This window comes from Jaculus jaculus, chromosome 1 (genome assembly GCF_020740685.1).
Source record: "Jaculus jaculus isolate mJacJac1 chromosome 1, mJacJac1.mat.Y.cur, whole genome shotgun sequence".
Classification (NCBI taxonomy): Eukaryota; Metazoa; Chordata; class Mammalia; order Rodentia; family Dipodidae; genus Jaculus; species Jaculus jaculus.
Genome location: NC_059102.1, coordinates 229027454 through 229046646, shown reverse-complemented (window position 1 = coordinate 229046646; position 19193 = coordinate 229027454). Strand labels below are relative to the sequence as shown.

Here is a 19193-nt window from a genome sequence, read left to right as displayed (position 1 = left end):
CCAAACTTGTGATCCTCTTCCCTCTACCTTGCAAGCACTGCGATTACATGTATACACCACACACAGGTGTAAATTTATTTCTTTTAAATTATGATCCCTGCTTATACTTTAATCCTACTTAGAGATAATACTTTTATATACTTTTACATATGTAGTTTTACAATACTGGCTGGGTATTGTAGCACCTTTGTAACAGATCACTAACTTTTGCTGCTTTTTGACTGCCTCCTGTCTCCACATGTATTTTTTTAAAATTTATTTATTTGAGAGCGACAGACACACAGAGAAAGACAGATAGAGGGGGAGAGAGAGAATGGGCGCGCCAGGGCTTCCAGCCTCTGCAAATGAACTCCAGACGCGTGCACCCACTTGTGGATCTGGCTAACGTGGGACCTGGGGAACCGAGCCTCGAACCAGGGTCTTCAGGCTTCACAGGCAAGCGCTTAACCGCTAAGCCATCTCTCCAGCCCTCCACATGTATTTTTGAATAAAGACAGTTGTACTGCTTCCTTTCTGATCTTTTGTATTCTTCTCTTTTGTGGTCTCTTGTGGTCCTGAAGCACAACACTACCACCCGTATTACCAGTCAGTGGAGCATATTGAAGTGTCTACCAGTGGACCCCCATAAATGTCCACTGAGGTTCGTAAAGGTGCCAGGATATCTGTCTGACTGTGAAATGGTCTTAATATTAGACAGTATAAGCTCCCAACTTTGTTTTTCCTCAACATTGTTTTCAAAATTCTTTAAATTTATTTTTTATATTTAAAATACTTTATTTGAGAGAGAGAGAGAGAGAGGGAGGGAGGAAGGGAGAAAAAGAATATGATTATGGGTATGCTAGGGCCTCCAACCACTGCAAACAAATTCTGGACGCAGGCACCATCTTGTACATCTGGCTTATGTAGGTCCTGTGCAATTGAGCCTGGGTCCTTTGGCTTTGCAGGCAAGCGCCTTAACTGCTAAGCTATTTCTCCAGCCCTGTTTTCCAATTTTTATTTTTTTATTTTATTTTTTATTTTTTAAATCCGGGTGCGGTGGCGCATACCTTTTTTAAAAAAAAAATTATTTATTTATTTGAGAGCGACAGACACACAGAGAAAGACAGATAGAGGGAAAGAGAGAGAGAATGGGTGCGCCAGGGCTTCCAGCCTCTGCAAACAAACTCCAGACGCGTGCGCCCCCTTGTGCATCTGGCTAACGTGGGACCTGGGGAACCGAGCCTCGAACCAGGGTCCTTAGGCTTCACAGGCAGACGCTTAACCGCTAAGCCATCTCTCCAGCCCTGTTTTCCAATTTTTAAATGGTTTTCATTTTCTTGTACATTTTATAATAAGCTAGTATTTTAAGAAATCTTAGAATTTTTTCTTTCCCAAGGTAGGGTTTTACTCTAGCCTAGACTGACCTGGAATTGACTATGTAGTCCCAGACTGGCCTCAAACTCACAGCTACCTTTCTGCCTCAGTTTCCTCAGTTAGATTGCTCTGTATGTATAAGGATAAGGAGAATAGTATAGTTATGTTTTTTTTTTTTTAAAAACTTTTCAATCCATGGACATGATGTGTCCCTCCATGCTCATATCTTCTTTGTTATCTCTCAGGACCATTTTGTAATTAAATTTTTTTTTAATTAGTTTTAAAGAGAGAGAGAATGAATGAAAATTGGCATGCCAGGGCCTCAGCCACTGCAGTTCAACTGTAGATTCTTGTGCCACCTAGTGGGCATGTGTGACCCTTCATTTGCCTCACATTTGTGCATCTGGCATATGTGGGATCTGGAGAATCAAACATGGGTCCTTAGGCTTCACAGGTGAATGGTTTAACTGCTAATCCATCTTCCTAGCCCCTGTGATGATAATTTTTATTTTTATTTTGAGGTCGGGTCTCACTCTGGCCCAGGCTGACCTGGAATTTCTCAGGGTGGCCTTGAACTCATGGCGATCCTTCCATATCTGCCTCCCAAGTGCTAGGATTAAAGGTGTGCACCACCACGCCTAGCTGATAACAATTTTTTTTAAATTTTTGTTAGTATTTTCCAAGATTATAAAAAAATATCCCATGGAAATTCCCTCCCTTCCCCCACACACAGTCCCCTTTGAAATTCCATTCTCCATCATATTACCTCCCCAATCAATCATTGTACTTACATATATACAATATCAACCTATTAAGTACCCTCCTCCCTTACTTTCTCTTCCCTTTATGTCTCCTTTTAAACTTACTGGCCTCTGCTACTAAGTATTTTCATTCTCACACAGAAGCCCAATCATCTGTAGCTAGGATCCACATATGAGAGAGAACATGTGGCTCTTGGCTTTCTGGGCCTGGGTTACCTCACTTAGTATAATCCTTTCCAGGTCCATCCATTTTTCTGCAAATTTCATAACTTCATTTTTCTTTACTGCTGAGTAGAACTCCATTGTATAAACGTGCCACATCTTCATTATCCATTCATCAGTTGAGGGACATCTGGGCTGGTTCCATTTCCCAGCTATTATAAATTGAGCAGCAATAGACATGGTTGAGCATGTACTTCTAAGGAAATGAGATGAGTCCTTCGGATATATGCCTAGGAATGCTATAGCTGGGTCATATGGTAAATCAATCTTTAGCTGTTTTAGGAACGTCCACACTGATTCCACAATGGCTGGACCAGATTGCATTCCCACCAGCAGTGTAGAAGGGTTCCTCTTTTTCCACATCCCCGCCAACATTTATGATCATTTGTTTTCATGATGGTGGCCAATCTTACAGGAGTGAGATGGAATCTCAATGTAGTTTTAATCTGCATTTCCCTGATGACTGGTAACGTAGAACATTTTTTAGATGCTTATAAAATATAAAATATTACATAAAATATTTTTAAAAAATATTTTATTTACTTGATAGAGAAAGAGAGAGAATGGATATACCTGGGCTTCTAGCTACTATAGATAAACTCCAGACACATTCATCATCTTGTGCAGCTTGGTCACATGTGTACTGGAGAATTGAACCTGGGTCCTTAGGTCTTGCAGGCAAACAACTTAATCGCCAAGCCATCTCCAACCCAATGATCATATTATTATTTTTAATATTTTTTTTTTTTTTTTTTACTTTTTGTTTTTTTGAGGTAGGGTCTCACTCTAGCCCAAGCTGATCTGGAATTCAGTGTTTTCAGGCTGGCCTTGAAATCACAAAGATCCTCCTACCTCAGCTTCCCCAGTGTTGGGATTAAAGTCATGAACCACCATGCTCCTTAGGATAATAATTTTTAAGTGACTTCTTTTTCTTTTTTATCCTCTCCTTAATCAACTTTATGTTGTTGCTTTTTGTTGTTACTGTTATCTTTCAAGATAGAGTTTTTTCACTCTAGTCTAGCATAGGCTAATTTAGCACTCACTCTGTAGTCCCAGGCTAACTTCGAACTCATGCAATCCTCGTACCTCTGCTTCCTGAGTGCTGGGATTAAAGCCAGTGCCACCACACCTGGCATTTATTTTTTCCCCAGTTTTTTTTTTTTTTTTTTTTTTTTATGAGAGAGGGTAGGAGGGAGAGAATTAGTGCAACAGAGCCTCTGGTCACTGTCATCGAACTCCAGATGTGTGTGTTATGTTGTGTGCATATGCGACCTTGCATGCTTGTGTCACATTGTTTTTGGTTTATGTGACACCTGGAGAGTTGAACCTGAGACCTTAGGCTTCACAGGCAAGTGCCTTAACGTCTAAGCCATCTCTTCAGCACCACACACTCCTCCCCCCTTTTAAAATGCAGCATGTATTTCATTTTGGTTAACTCTGCCTCATCTCCCTGACCCCTTTCACTTTTCCATGCCTGCTATTCCCACTTCCACTTTCATATAACAGTATATTACCTTTCCTGCCCTTCTCCCTTGAAGCCCCCCCTCCACACCTATGGCTCCTTTCTAGCAACTGACATCTGCATAGTCACTCCCACAATTTTCCACAATGTCACACATATATAAGGGTTATAAACTAGAATCTATAAATGAGAGGAAACATGGAGTGTTTGTCTTTACAACCTGGGTTACCTTATTTAATACTTTCCCATCCATTTTCAGGCAAATTTCATTTTATTTATTTTATGAGAGAGAAAAAGAAGAGGTGGAGGGAGGGAGAGAATTGGTGTACCAAGGCCTCTAGCTACCTTGTGTGCGTTCGTCACCTTTTGCGTCTCGCTTATTTGCATTCTGGGGAGTCAAACCTAGGTCCTTTGGCTTTGCAGGAAAGCACTTTAACCACTAAGCCCATTTTCAAGCAAATTTTATACTTTTATTTTTCTTTATGGCCCAGTAAAATTCCATATATTTTCATTATGCAATTTTTGTTATCCATTTTTCCATTGTTAGGCTGTTGGTCTGATTTTGTTTCTTTGTAAAGAATGAAGCAATAAACATTGATAAGCCAGTATCTCTGTAGTAGGACGTGGAGTCCTTGGAAATATGCCCAGAAGTATAGGTCATATGATAGTATTTCTTACATTTTTGGAGAACCCTCCACACTGCTTTCCATAGTGGCTATACCAGTTTATACTCCCACCAACAGTGAATAAGGGGTCCTCTTTCCCCCACATCCTCTCTAGCATTTATTTTTTGTTTCTTGATGAAAGCCATTCTGACAGGGATGAGGTGAAATCTCAAAAGTTTCATTATCATTTTCATGTGGCTAAGGATGTTGAACACATTTAGAAATACCTATCGGCCATTACTATTTGTTTTGAAAACTCTGTTCAATTCCTTAGCCCATATTTTAATATCAGCAGCTCATTTGTTTATGTTCTATAGCATTGTTACTTTCTTTACCTATCAATTTTTGTAATTTCTCAGGTTTCCTTTTTTTAAAAAAGTACTTCAATTGTGTACTCGTTTGGGGTTTTGTGTATGAGCATAACATCTTAAAGTTAGTCTTTATAATCTTTTAGTAGCTGAGGGTAGGAGATTGAGCCAAATCTGTCCAGAGAAAACTTCTCCAGGTACAGGGGTTCTGTAATGTGGAGGAACTGAGTTCATGCATGCTGCTATGCTCATGAGTGGCGTGCTTGTGAGGGCTCATACTCACTGCTGCATGTGCCTGCACTTGTTTGCCCAGTTTTTTTCCTTTGTGTTTTCTCTCTCCTCTTCTCTTTTCTTTTCCCTTTCCCTTTTCTTTTCTTTCTTTGAGAGACAGGGCAAAGTTAGGGATAGTACAAGAATGAGCACACCAGGGCCTCCAGCCATTGCAGATGAACTCCAGATGCATGTGCTACTTTGTGCATCTCCCTTTGTGGGTACTGGGAAATTGAACTTGGGTTCTTTCACTTTGCAGGCTAACAACTGCTTAAGCTATCTCTCCAGACTTTGTTTTCTTTTTGACAGTTTCATCTATATATATTAGATTTTGATCATTTTGCCCTTTATTACTACCCTTGCTTATCCTACTCCTTCTAAGCTAAACCCCTTCTTATTCCCAAGTCTACTTTCATGATACTCACCTGAGGGGGGGGGAGGGAGGGGGGAAGAGAGAGAGAGAGAGAGGGAATGAATGAATATGTGTGTGTGTGTATCTGTCTGTCTCCATCCCTCTGAGTTAAATAAATAAGGGTTGCTTGCATATGAGCATCAGTGCGAAGTTACTTGCTGGGGTACAGACAGTTTTGCAGTAGCTGCACCACTGAAGAACATGGTTTCCTTTCCCAGCAACGGTAACTGCCAGTAGCTGCTTTGGTAAACATGAGGTCTCATGATTCCTCTCCTCCCTTTCATGATAGAATGTTGATTCACTCCGTCTTGTGCAGGAAACCACAGCTACTTTGACAGCCCTGTCGTATCCAGAAGACAGGATTCCACATCCTTCCTCACCATCCATAGGCCTCTATGTCCTTTCTGACCCCTCTTCTGTGATGTTTCCTGAGCCTTGGAGTGGTAATAGAGATGTCCCATATAGGACTGAGTATAGAATAGTCACTCTTTCTTAGCACTTTGGCCAGCTCTCTGCTTTAAACTTTGCCCAACATAAAAAGAAACTTGGATGATGCAAGTTGAGTTCGTCACTGATCTACTGGAATGAGCATAAATATTTAGGAGGCGGTTTAACAACCTGTCCATTTAGCATAACAACAGTAGCAGGGTCCCCTCTCTAGTCTATGATCTCCCCAGTGATGGGTTTTAGACAAAGTTCACTGTACCAGGCATGAATGCCTCCCTGTGACAGGTCTCAAATTTATTCAGAAAGAAATTGGTTACTGTCATAACAGACATATCATATTGTACATCTTACATGGCAGCTTGGTTGTAGAGCACACATATCCTCATAGCAGCCTCCGTAGCACCTAGCATATGCTAGCGCATAGTGCTAAAGCTTTGAAAATTATTGTGACCCATTCCTTCTATATTTCGAGGTAGGGTCTTGCTCTAGCCCAAGCTGACCTGGCATTTTCCAGGGTGGCCTGGAACTCACGGTAATCATCCTACAACTGCTTCCTGAGAGCTGTGATTAAAAGCGTGCACCATCATGATGGGCCCGATTTATCCATTTTTTTTTCCCTAGGTTGTTGAGTGGTTTCATTCTTATTTATTTATTTATTTATTTGGGGGGAGGGAGAGAGAGAGAGAGAGAGAAATAGGCGCGGGGGGGGGGGCAGAATGTGTGCTCCAGGGTCACTGCAAATGAATTCTAGATGCATATACCCCCTTGTGCATCTGGCTTACATGGGTCCTGGGGAATCAAACCTAGGATTTTGGCTTTGCAGGCAGTGCTTTAACCACTAGGCCATCTCTCCTGCCCCTGGTTTTACTTTCTAATACATATTTTTGGAGAGAAGATGAGAGGGAGGGAATGTGAGTGGATGTTGGATGGATGGATGGACTGATAGACATGCTAGGGCCTCTTGCCCCTTGCCCCTTCAGGCATAATAAGCACCACTTTGTACATCTGGCTTTACAGATGTACTGGGGAATTGAACCCAGACCAGCAGGCTTTTTTTTTTTTTTGGCAATCAAGTGTCTGTAAGTGCTGCATATCTCCCCAGCCCCACTCATCCCCCTTTTTTGAAGCAGTACAAACAAAAGTGCTGTGATTGCTCTTAATGTTGGTTGTGAGCAAATGTGCTCATTTCAATAACTTTTATTGGTGTCTCAAGAAAGTTCAGAGTATAGAGTGCTATTCGTTTTCTGTTAATAGTTCAGAGTTGGTGTTGTTTCACACACTTGCCTGTCTTTTTAGATTGTTAACCATTCTGGTGCAATCGTACATGGTTTTAACTTCTACTTTCCTGATGAGGAACACCTGTGCAAATGTTTATTGTCCATCTAGCTGTCTTGTGAAATGCCTCTTCAGGTCTTTTGCTCATTTTAAACATCCATCCATCCATCTATCTATCTATTTATCTACAGCAGGATATCAATTTAGCCCAGGCTGACTTGGAACTCTCTCTGTAGCCCAGGATGGCCTCAAATCTGTGGCATTTCTCCTACCTCAGCCTCCCAAGTGCTGGGATTAAAGACATGCACCACTATACCCAATTTATTTGTGTCAGCCCCCCCACCTCCAGTAATTGTGAGAATGGGCACCCTTCATCTTGGTTCTAGGGGTATGGCAGTCTCTACTTTTGTATATGTCCTCAGTTGATGGTTTTCTTAGGGACCTCAGTTGGGCTGTGGGCATTCCCTGTTCTTCTCAGGTTTTTTAGAGATCATCCCCTAGTAGTGTTAAACTCTGCCATAGGCTTTTTCTTTAGCTCTTGAAATTAGGTTAGCCTTTTTTCCCTTTAGTTTACCTTTCTCCCTCCCTTCCCCGTGTGTGTGTGTGGGGGGGGAGGGAGGGAGAGAGAGAGAGAGAGAGAGAGAGAGGGAGATATCAGTCAGTCCTTGTCCTTCACTGCCTTGAGACAGGGTCTCTAGTTCACTGCTGCTTTTGTAAGGCTAGCTCTCCCCACAATTCCAGCTTCTGGCAGATCCTCCTGTCTCCACCTCTCTTCTTATCCATATGGCAGCTCTGATTAAAAAACAAACAAAAAAAAAAAACCCTGCCAATTTCCAGCTTTTTCTTGGGCACTAAGGGAGGCTCAGAACTGTGGGTACTCATGCTTGCCCAGCAAGCACTTTTCTATCCTTTTCACTTTAGTTTACTTTCCTTTTGGTTTTACAGGGTAGTATCTGTTGTTATTATTATTTATTATTTAGCTTATTTTCCTTTTGGTCTCTTTTTTTCTTTTCTCTCTCTCTCTCTTTTTTCTTTCTTTTTTAAGTTGGGTCTCACTCTAGTACAGACCTGGGATTCACTATGTAGTCTCAGGTTGACCTCAAACTCACAGCGAACCTCCTACCTCTGTTTCCCAAGTGCAGACATCAAAGGCATGTGCCACCACACACAGCTTACTTTAGATTTTATTTTTATGTTTTTTTTTTTATTAACAACTTCCATGATTGCAAACAATATCCCATGGTAATTCTCTCCCTCTCCCGCTTTCCCTGTTGAGACTCCACTTTCCATCATATCCCCTCCCCCTCTCAATCAGTCTGTCTTTGATTTTGATCTCATGATCTTTTCTTCCTATTATTATTATTATTATTATTATTATCATTATTATTATTTTGGAGGTAGGATCCCACTCTAGTCCAGGCTGACCTGTAATTCACTATGTAGTCTCAGGGTGGCCTTGAACTCACAGCAATCCTCCTACCTCTGCCTCCCAAGTGCTGGGATTAAAGGTGTGTGCCACCACGCCCTGTTTAATGTTTTCTTTTATTATTTATGAGAGAGAGAAAATGGGAATGCCAGGGCCTCTAGCTACTGTAAATGAACTCCAGATATATGTGCTACTTTCTGCATCTGGCTGAAGTGGGTCCTGGGGAATCAAACCTGTATCTTCAGGCTTCATAGCCAAGTGTCTTAACAGCGAAGCCATCTCTCCAGCCCGCCTGCCCACCCTCCTTTTTTTTTTTTTTTTTTAAGGTAGGGTCTCACTCTAGCTCAGGCTGACCTGGAATTCACTATGGAGTCTCAGGGTGGCATCAAACTCACGGTGATCCTCCTACGTCTGCCTCCCAAGTGCTGGGATTAAAGACATGCACCACCACGCCCAGCTCCTTCCATTTTTTTTAAAAAAAATATTATTTATTTATTTGAGGATGGTTAGCAAGGACCTTTAGCCACTGCAAGTGAAGTCCAGATGCATGGGCCATTTTGTGAATCTGGCTTACATTGGTACTGGGGAATTGAGCCTTGGTCCTCAGGCTTTGCAGGCAAGTGCCTTAACCACTAAGCCATTTCTCCAGTCTACTTTAGTTTATTAATATGTACATTATATTGGGGCATGTGTGTGTGGTGTATGCATATGTATGTGCTGATGGGGCATTATGTAGGCTCACCTGTGACAGAGGAAAGCATCAGGTGTTCCCCTCCATCACTCACCCATGCATTTTTCCTTGCAACAGAATCTTACTAATTGTAGAACTTGTGGTCCAGGAGCCCCAGTGATTCTCTTTTCCATGTCCCACATGACTGAGGTTATAGACATGTGTGGCCATAACCAGCTATTTACATGGGTTAGGGAGATTCAAACTCAAGCATTATCAGGCCCACCCAGGTCCTGTCTCATGCTTGTGCAAGAAGGGCACTTAACAGCTGAGCTGTTTCTCCAACTCCGTTATATTGGTTTTTTATCTTCTGGCACTCTCAAGTACTTATTTTTATTACCTTCCTTAAATACTCATGGATTAGATTTGTTGGGATTTGATCTGGATTTTCCTGTCTGTTCCTTTGTAATAGTGAGTCATAAGTTTCTTTCAAATTCTGGAATCAGGGCCATAAAACAAATTGGGGAACTTTTGTTTTGTTTTTTTGAGGTAGGGTTTCACTGGATCCCAGGCTGACCTGGAAGTCACTATGTAGTTTCAGGGTGTTCTTGAACTCAAGAAGATCTTCCTACTTCTTCCTCCTGAGGGCTGGGATTAAAGGTCTGTACCACCATGCCTGGATATTTTTAAATTCTCTGTTCTTTGCAATAATGTAATAATGTATACAAGAGTGCTAGTTTTTCTTCCTAAAAGGATGGATCAACTACACCTACTGAACCTGGCATTTTCCTGGTAGTTGTTTCATTACAGGTTGAAGATTTTTTTTTTAATTTTATTTATTCATTTGAGGCAAGGGGGTTGGGAGAAGGATCGAGGTAGATAAGAATGAGAATGGGGGCTGGAGAGATGGCTTAGCGGTTAAGCGCTTGCCTGTGAAGCCTAAGGACCCCGGTTCGAGGCTCGGTTCCCCAGGTCCCACGTTAGCCAGATGCACAAGGGGGCGCACGCGCCTGGAGTTCGTTTGCAGAGGCTGGAAGCCCTGGCGCGCCCATTCTCTCTCTCTCTCTCCCTCTATCTATCTTTCTCTCTGTGCCTGTCACTCTCAAATAAATAAAAAATAAATTTAAAAAAATTAAAAAAAAAAAAGAATGAGAATGGGCAGGCCAGAGCTTCTAGCCACTGCAAACACCAAATGCAAGTGCCACCTTGTGCATCTGGCTTTACATGGGTACTGGAAAAATTGAACCTGGGTCCTTTGGCTTAGCAGGCCACAAGCCATCTCTCCAACCCCAAGTTGGAGATTTTATCTGATGCTTTCTGTTGCTGCCTAGTGTTGAGGTAGCATAATGTAGGGATGCTACTTTCATCCCATAGTAGACCTGAGGTGAGATGACATGTGTCATGCCTTGCAGCTGCTTATTCAGAGAACAGGGAGTTATGGGTACTGCTGTGGTGAGTGCTGCACATCCACATGGTCCTGTCTCCACAAGGTCCTTTTAGATCACTTAAGGGATGTCTGCTTAACTGTTCAGTGAGTGAATGCAAAGGTTGACTGGTCAAGCTAGAGGACCTATTAGGGTCACAAGAAGTGGAACTGTAACCTTGCTGGCCCTGAGGCAATGCTCTGAGAACGGTTTCCCCAACTGCACAATGTTTGCCAACAGCTTACCTAGGGAGAATTCCCAAAGGAACACTGCTAGAGGAAGTGTGGGGGGGGGGGTGTGAGATGGACAGTATATGCGTGGTGATGATGCCTTCTCTTCTGAGACAGCAGCACCATGGAGCAGCTGACTTACTTCTGTGTTACGTCCTGTGGCAGGTGTATGCTAGGATCTTTCCTGAAGGCTGTGTGCTTGCAGATGTGCAGGATGTCACTGTGAGTAAAGTCAGAGGTAGAGCTTTCCACTGTATTGGAAGGCTGAAGAGTACAAGAAATTGGAGCTCTCTATACCATGACCAGCCAAAGAGGTTAATTAGAACAGATAGACCACCACTGACAGGCCCATACAGGTCAGCCTGGTGCCAAGAGTCCTTCCTGAACTCCTGGTTGTGGTAGCCACAAAGCTTATCTTTGCTCTGCTAGACAGGTTTCCCTTTTCAATGCGGCTTATGGCTCCTGCAACAACTGTATATGTCATGCTGAGGGGTTTTTCTGCCTCTACGTCATATTCCATCTCCTGGGTTTTGCTGTTTGGTTCCCCTTCCTTCTCTCTCCATTACCTCATATCCTATGGCATGTACAAATACCTTGTGATTGCTGAATTTCAGGTGGTGAGTTGGCTTGTGTGGCACATTTCAAGAGATTGCCGGTAGCACTGAATCCTGAAAATGTATGTGCAGTGTAGCCAACTCCCACCTCTGGAGGCATGCATTGTGCCCACTCCATAGTGGTGTTACTGGGGTCGACAGAAGTTCCAGACTTGCCCAAGTTCAACCAGCTGGTGGGATAGGGGCTCCTTCCTCATTACCATCATTCCATGCCAGAGAGATCCTCCTGCCATTGCTCACATGGAGACTAATCAGTGGGCAGTTCTGCGTTCCTCTCATCCACCGGCACTTCTTATGATGGCCACCTCACGGTGTCCCCCAAGATGAGAGCATGTGATGGGATAGGGGGTCATTCTGGCATCATGAACAGAAGGTGGGTGTGGGGAAAGGTAGCCATGGTTGCTGCAGTCACCAGGGAGCAGGTGATTATGCACCTTCCAAGATCTTTTTTTGTTTTGTTTTGTTTTTGTTTTTCAAGGTAGGGTCTCACTCTGGCTCAGGATGACCTGGAATTCACTATGAAGTCTCAGCGTGGCCTTGAACTCACAGTGATCCTCCTACCTCTGCCTCCCAAGTGCTGGGATTCAAGGCGTGCACCACCATGCCCGGCCCTTCCAAGATCTTTACTGGCCCTTCTTCCACATGAGGGTTTGTGGTGAACAGTGTGTTTCCACCCTTCAGACACAGCTCATTCTTCCTCTTTAATAACACCTCCCCAAGGAAGTAGTGCGAGGCAGTAGGTAACTATGCCTCTGCTATGATTTCTTCAATTACACAAGAGATATGCTCAGCAGATGTTTTCTAAGAGCCCCCTCAAGTGCAGGACGAGCAGCATGTGCTCTAGGGCTGCGGTTGGAGCCAAACCACAGTCTGCTTGAGCTTTAGGTCTCTGGCATCAGCAGAGTCTGCCTGGCTCTACACATGTGGCCTGGAGCAGGCAGGACCATTAATAGCCCTAGTAAGAGGTTTGCTTTTTCTGGAACATAGAGTGAAATCACAGCTGATTTGAGGATTTAATCTGGGAGTGATGTCTGAAAGCAGCACTTTCTTTTCTAGGATAAAGATAAAGTTTCTCTAACCAAGACCCCAAAGCTGGACCGCAGTGATGGAGGGAAGGAAGTAAGAGAGCGAGCCACCAAGCGGAAGCTGCCCTTCACCGTGGGGGCCAATGGAGAGCAGAAAGACTCGGACACAGGTACCAGAGCCGGGGCCACTTCTCCCAGCCCCTCCTCTTTCCAGTTTAACACTGTACTCATGGAAGAGTCCTGCTGTATCTGCTGCACCAGCCTGTATAGTACAGCCCTGGGCCAGGGGCAGTGAGGTCAGAAGATAGGCCTCCAAGTGCCCCTCTTCTTTCCTGAGTTGAGTCTATATGGTTGATAGGAAAGTCTAACCATCAGGCTCCCTGCCTGCAAGGCTTTAGGGCCTGATTATGGTTCCCAGACAACTCACAGAGCAAAGATCATTTACCACAGGGCTACCAGGGAGCATGGATTAAGTGCTGTTGTTTGTGGTGAAAACCAGAGAGAACCTTGAAAGTGAGAAGCAGCAGTGAAGTCTTCATGTTAGTGCAGAGCAGGAACATGCATGGGTATGCCTGGGGCTCAGAGTTAGCACCCTTCAGTGCGTGTACTCCATCTAGTGAGATTCTGTCTTATGCTGCTCAAGGACGGAGACCCTTTGCTGTACCACCCCATTTAATGATCTTTTTATCCAGACAAGCTGGTCATCTGAGTTTTCTGTAGCCTAAAAGAAGAGAGAGCTATGGGGTACCAGGTTCCATCTCTGGCATCTCAAACTCCCAAGAGTGCAGCACAGAGACCAAGTCCTGGACATGAGGCTAGGGGCTAAAAAACACTGAAATGAGACCATTTTGTAGGCATGTTGCCCATTAATTTAGGCAGAGATGGTGGTTAAGAGGACAACAAAAGGGCATGTTTGGGGAATGTAAGATGATGGTGTGGACTGGTGCATAAGACTCCTGCAGTTGGGTGGCACATTTGAGGGCCTGTTTGTACAGTCACTAGGATGAGGAAGGGGCAGGGGTGGGTGGTCCTTTCTCCAGCATGGTTACCTCCAGGTAAAAGTAGAAATAAGCAAGTGTCTAGTAGACATGGGTACACTTGTGTAACAGGCTGTAAGGGAACGAGCTACAGGCTGTACCTCTGAATAGACAGACTAAGGGCAGTTCCATCAGTCATAGAGATGCTACTCATCCAGAGAAAATCAGGTCAGGTCTGGAAATCTTTTTCTGGTTTTGTTCCTTTCTAACTGGTTACAGGAGAGTGTGGTATTCCTAATTGGCCAATAGTGTTTTGGGTAGTAGTTGTGGGATTTGAGACCTCTGAGGTGGCCTTGCATGTTTTGGAAGTCTTGCTGTAAAGAGTTAAGGCAAATGCTGGTCCTTCTCTTACCTAGAAGAACTCTGTGATTTTTGTGGAAGGTGATTCCTGTGGCAGGTCTGTGTATCAGTGTCATCATGGCAGAGACAAAACATTCCCAGGGATATTGGAGGCCTCTGGGACCTATATGTCAGTGGTGAACTTCTGATATTGGACCCCACCTCATTCTGTTGTCTGTTATCCTTGGGCCTGTGTTGAAGGAATCCCACCAAATTGTGCATTCTCACACCACGTGTTTTCTCTGACAGGTGGTGTTAGTGTAACAATAGTAGATTTCCCAGTGAGGTGATACTGATTTGAGTCCTGCAAGGCTGAATTTGTTTATGTATTCACTAGGTTTTGCAGTGCAGGAGATGAAATCTGGAGCCTTGTGCATGTAAGCACTCTGCCATTGAGCTAGATCCCTAGCCCTAAAAAAGCTGTTTTGAATGTTTTTTGAGATAGGATTTCACAGGGTTACTCAGGGCGTCCTCAAACACCTGATATTCATGTCTTAGCCTTGTGAATAGCTAGAATTACAGGTGTGCAGCATGGCTTTAGAAAGCTATTATTTTTAACCAGGATCAAGCATATCTTTGTCTTCTGCTCACACACTCACCTTTTAACTGTCTCTTTTGAGGAGCTGGATGCCTGAGCTAATTCTGGGTGCTGTTCTCTCTTAGAGAAACAGTGCTTGTTCAGAAATGAGGCGGGATGGAGTGGGATGTGCATGTATCATCTGCTGAGTGCTCTGCAATAGTATCTACCACCTCAGTCAGGAGGGAGAAGTCACACAGTGGATGAGGCAATAATTGTGCAATGCATTATTTTCATATAAAGGAAAGTTTATTTTGGCTCAGAGATCTGCAAGCTGGTAAAATGCTAGCATCTGCATGATTTTTAACCCTGGTAATGAAAGAGTGATCAAGACAGGCTATTCTTGGTCATTTTGGCTGATGTAGGGTGTCAGACCTTTCTAGAAGTTTCTAGAAGTATGTAAGTAGCTCAGCCACCCAAGATTAAACTGGCTCTGGAAGGTTATTATGGGCAAGTACAGTTGCCCAGGCAGGCTCTTCCACCAGCCCTGCTCCTGCTAGGTGTCTTTCAGTATCCTTCAGCGCCCTCTGCTGAAAATATGCAACCAGTACCCTGAAAACGGGAAATAGCCAGAAATGCAGGGAACCCTTTCCCTGGGGATCCCTAGTAGCAAATAGTGAGTTTCCTCCACTGCACCACCAAGTGGCAGCTAGCCTGTTCTCAGACCACCAGACTGCACAGGAATAGTTTCCTGTTTCCCAGACCCTGCTTCCCATGGCCCAGCCCATTGGAGGTGCGGCTTCCCTAGTGCTTAGTCAGAACTGGGGGCAGTCGGCCAAGAACAATACAGTTCTGTCTGTGTGAGTCAGCCTGGTCAAAAGCCAGCCCCCTGAAGTTGTACATCAGTGTGATGTCTTCATAGCAGCTAGAAACTGGTTGTTCAGGTAAACATGATCATGCAGCACAGTTGCTTTCATGTTGTCTAGAAGTTGTGGACAAGAGCATATCTAAAACCAGACTTCTGTTAAGAGAATAGAGTGAAAGGACAAATCTCTAGCAGGTCAACAGGCCTTCATGACAAGCTGGCCAGGCTAGAAGCAGGTCTGGCTGTCCATCTAGGAAAAGCAGGCAGCCCCAGAGCCAGTCCCTACATTGCCTCAGAAGGCTGCTCCCACCCCCTTTCAAACCCATATCATTGGAGCTAACCACCCTTATCTTCCTGATCTGTTTGCGGGAAGGGGGGACTTTTCCTCCTACTGCTTTTGTCTCTGGTCTCTGTTTCATCACCAAGCATTTGTTTATTTAAAAAATACATTTGTATTTATTTGCAAGCAGAGAAAATGAAAGAATGGGGGAAACCAGGCACCTCTTGTCACTGCAAATGAAATGCTGAAATGCATGTGCCACCTTGTGCATTTGGCTTTACAGGGTATTGGGGAGTTGAACCCCAGGCCAGTATGCTTCATAATCAAGCACCTTTAACCACTGAGCCATCTCTCCAGCCCCTAAAAAATGCCATGTGGGTGTGTATGTGACAGAGAGAGAGAGAAAAAGAAGAAGAAAATGAGAATGTGTATGGCTGTGTCAGAACCTCTTTTGTCACTAAACTCCAAATACATGTACCATTTTGTGCATCTGGCTGTATGTGGATAATGAGAAGTCAAACCTAGGCCTTCAGACTTTGCAAGCAAACACCTTTAACTGCTGAGCCTTCTCTCTAGCCCACTGGAAATATCTGTGATGAGCCAGGGCATGGTGGCACACGCCTTCAATCCCAGCACCCGGAAGGCAGAGGTAGGAGGATCGCCATGAGTTAGAGGCCACCCTGAGACTACATAGTGAATTCCAGGTCAGCCTGAGCTAGAGTGAGACCCTACCTCTAAAAACCAAGAAACAAAAACAACAAAAAAATAAATATTTGTGATGAATTATATGTCTGGGATTTGCTTCATGTAATATTGCTACACCTCCTTTTATGTACTAGAAATTTCCCCTTACTTTTCCGGGTTCCCCCAGAAGCTTCTTTCTGTTTCACATATGTCCTAGTCTAACTTGTTTCTGCATGTTAGGAGGTGTTGGAGGCAGCAGCTACTTATTCTCAACTCCCAGTATTTCTTTGGAACAGGAGAAAAATTAGAATTTTTCCTATTTTGCCTTTACTTGTCTGAGGTCTTTCTGGTGGTTTGCTCAGCAATTTGACCCCTGAATTGCCTGCACACTCAGCATTAGATGTTTATTCTTCAGATCTTGATCACTCTCAGTTCCTCATGGAAAAGGTTCTGTTCAGTGTTCTGCCCTGGGCTGTTGGCTGTTGGCTCAGTAGCATTTTGTGGATATTATTGCTGGGCGTGAAAACTGGTGAGTATGTGCCAGTGAGGAGGCTTCTCCACCCCCTTGCTTATCTGAGCCTCACAGTAGGCTGTTTTGTGGCAGGTACAAGGCAGATAGAAAGCAATGTCTGCAACTGGGGACCCGACTGTCTGGGAGTGCAGCAGGAAAGGTAACCTTAGGCCATGTCCACCCTAATGGACATCCACTAGTATGGCCTGCAGCCCAGCATGCTTGTATACTCCTCATGGAGCTTATGGATTGTCCTTTGTAACAAAGTAAGCTCCATAGGGCCATGCCCTATGCTATGCCACACCCAATTCTCCCAGGTAGTTCATCACAGGATTGTGTCTCCTATGGTGTGAAACTTTGGCAGGTTTTTCCTCACATCTCATGTTTGAACTTGGGCTCTTGCCAATTTCAGACTCTTCACCACCAAGGGAAATTGTCCGTAAAGTTATGCATTGGATGTGTCTAGGGTCAGCCCCTTTCTGAGATTATTGTATAAAAAGGACCAATATCTGAATGGAGTTGAATTCTTTCATGTAGGAAGGCGATTTGGAAAGAGGCTGTGGGTGAGATGAGGTACCCAAGCCAGGTCTTGGTTTCACACTGAGGATTTTGTAATTGACCTAAGAACTACTTGTGAAGAAAAACATTCAAGTAAAATATTTTCTGTAGGTAGGAATTTTTTTTTATTTTTTATTTTTTTAAAATTTTTATTTATTTATTTGAGAGCAACAGACACAGAGAGAAAGACAGATAGAGGGAGAGAGCGAGAATGGGCGCGCCAGGGCTTCCAGCCTCTGCAAACGAACTCCAGATGTGTGCGCCCCCTTGTGCATCTGGCTAACGTGGGACCTGGGGAACCGAGCCTCGAACCGGGGTCCTTAGGCTTCACAGGCAAGCGCTTAACCGCTAAGCCATCTCTCCAGCCCTGTAGGTAGGAATTTTTTGTTTGATCTTTGGTGTTATTTCTCAGCTTTTTTGCAGGGGGCAGATAGGGGGATCTAGACTAGAGCAATATTTTGAACTAGTAAAGAAAACTCCGTAGCCTAAGGCTGACTTGGAATTCACTATGTCGTCTCAGGATGGCCTCATACTCGCAGTGATCCTCCTACCTCTGCCTCCAGAGTGCTGGGATTAAAGGTGTGCACCACCACACCTGACATAAAGTTTTGTATTTCCCCAAATTCAGAAGCACTGGGCTGGTGAGCCTATCCATAATATAGCCCCTCCCCCCCACACACACCTGACACACAGCCCAGGTTTTTGCTAGAATTCTATAGCAAAATAAGCCAAGAAGGAAAGGAACTTTGGGTCTGAAGGGTCTGAAAGAGAGCTCCGCCCCCCACCCCCCAGAGCACAGTAGAGTTTCTGAGAGGAGTGACGGGAGGGAAGACGTGCAGGCACAGTAGCCAGGCAGCCTCATCCTAGTTACACAACATCATTGGACCTTGGGCAGAGTGCATGTGTGGATGTGTTTGCATTAGTGTTCCTTGCAGCTGCAAATAAACTCCTCATGCTGCATACACCACTGAGCTTGGCTTTACATGGGTACTGGGGAATTGAACCCAGGCCAGCAAGCTTTGCCGGCATGCATCTATAACCACTGAACCTTCCTTGTAGCCCCGGGGCCTTGTTTTCACCTGTCTGCCTCTTAGCCTTCTCATCTCTCAGGCTCTTCCCACCTGTGACATACAAACTTGCATCCATACTGGGTGGACCCACTGCTCTCAGCTGACTGGCAGCAGCTGCCAAGGTGGGGTGGGGTGGGGTGGGAGGAGGACAATCCAGGTAAGATGGATATCTGTGTTCAGGCCTTGATGCATGTCTGGACTGTTGGTTTTATTTTTAAATCCTCAGCATGCTTTAGTGTCGTGAGAGTAAGTGGCAGTGGTTGAGAAATTGCCCTACTTGGTTATTGTCTGAATCATTTCTGCCAGTATGTCTGTCACATTTTGCTGCTGGAATATGTGGCTGCTGGCATGCCTCCGACAGGCGCATATATATATATATGCTTTGTGTGATTCTGGGCACATTGTATGCAGCAGTATCCAGTGTTACTCTCAGTCTGGAGCTTGGGAAACAACTGCAAAGGTCATAGCAGAAACCATGGCAATATAGTTTGACCCCTTCCCCATGCCTCAGATGAGACTAAAGAAAGCACAATAGAGCCTCAACTCCTTTCTTAGATGAAGAAGCCAGGACCAGAGGAGGGGGCTAAAATCATCATAGTGTAGGCTTCTTTCTGTAAATGATCAGTTATGGTAATTGGAAAAAGAAACAAAAAGATGTATCAGGAAATTGGGAGGACAATAAAGCGGTGCTCATTATCACCCAATGTTTGGGCTGCAAGGAACACTCTGTTGGCTCCTCTATCTGCTGCACTGGAGTTGGAACTCAGG

At 44.2% G+C, this 19193-nt stretch overlaps 1 protein-coding gene across 8 annotated transcripts in view; it reads left to right on the top strand.

Moving 5' to 3' along the window:
- The window catches only part of Ankrd11 (ankyrin repeat domain 11), a 260811-nt gene that overhangs the window by 213242 nt on the left and 28376 nt on the right, over positions 1-19193 (top strand). For 6 of the 8 annotated variants that reach the window (XM_045156020.1, XM_045156013.1, XM_045156017.1 and 3 more), the window contains exon 4: positions 12596-12734. The exons of the other annotated variants lie outside the window; for them this stretch is intronic. In XM_045156020.1, the coding sequence (XP_045011955.1) occupies positions 12596-12734 (139 nt within the window). The remainder of the gene's footprint in view (positions 1-12595; positions 12735-19193) is intronic. 8 annotated transcript variants of the gene reach the window in all.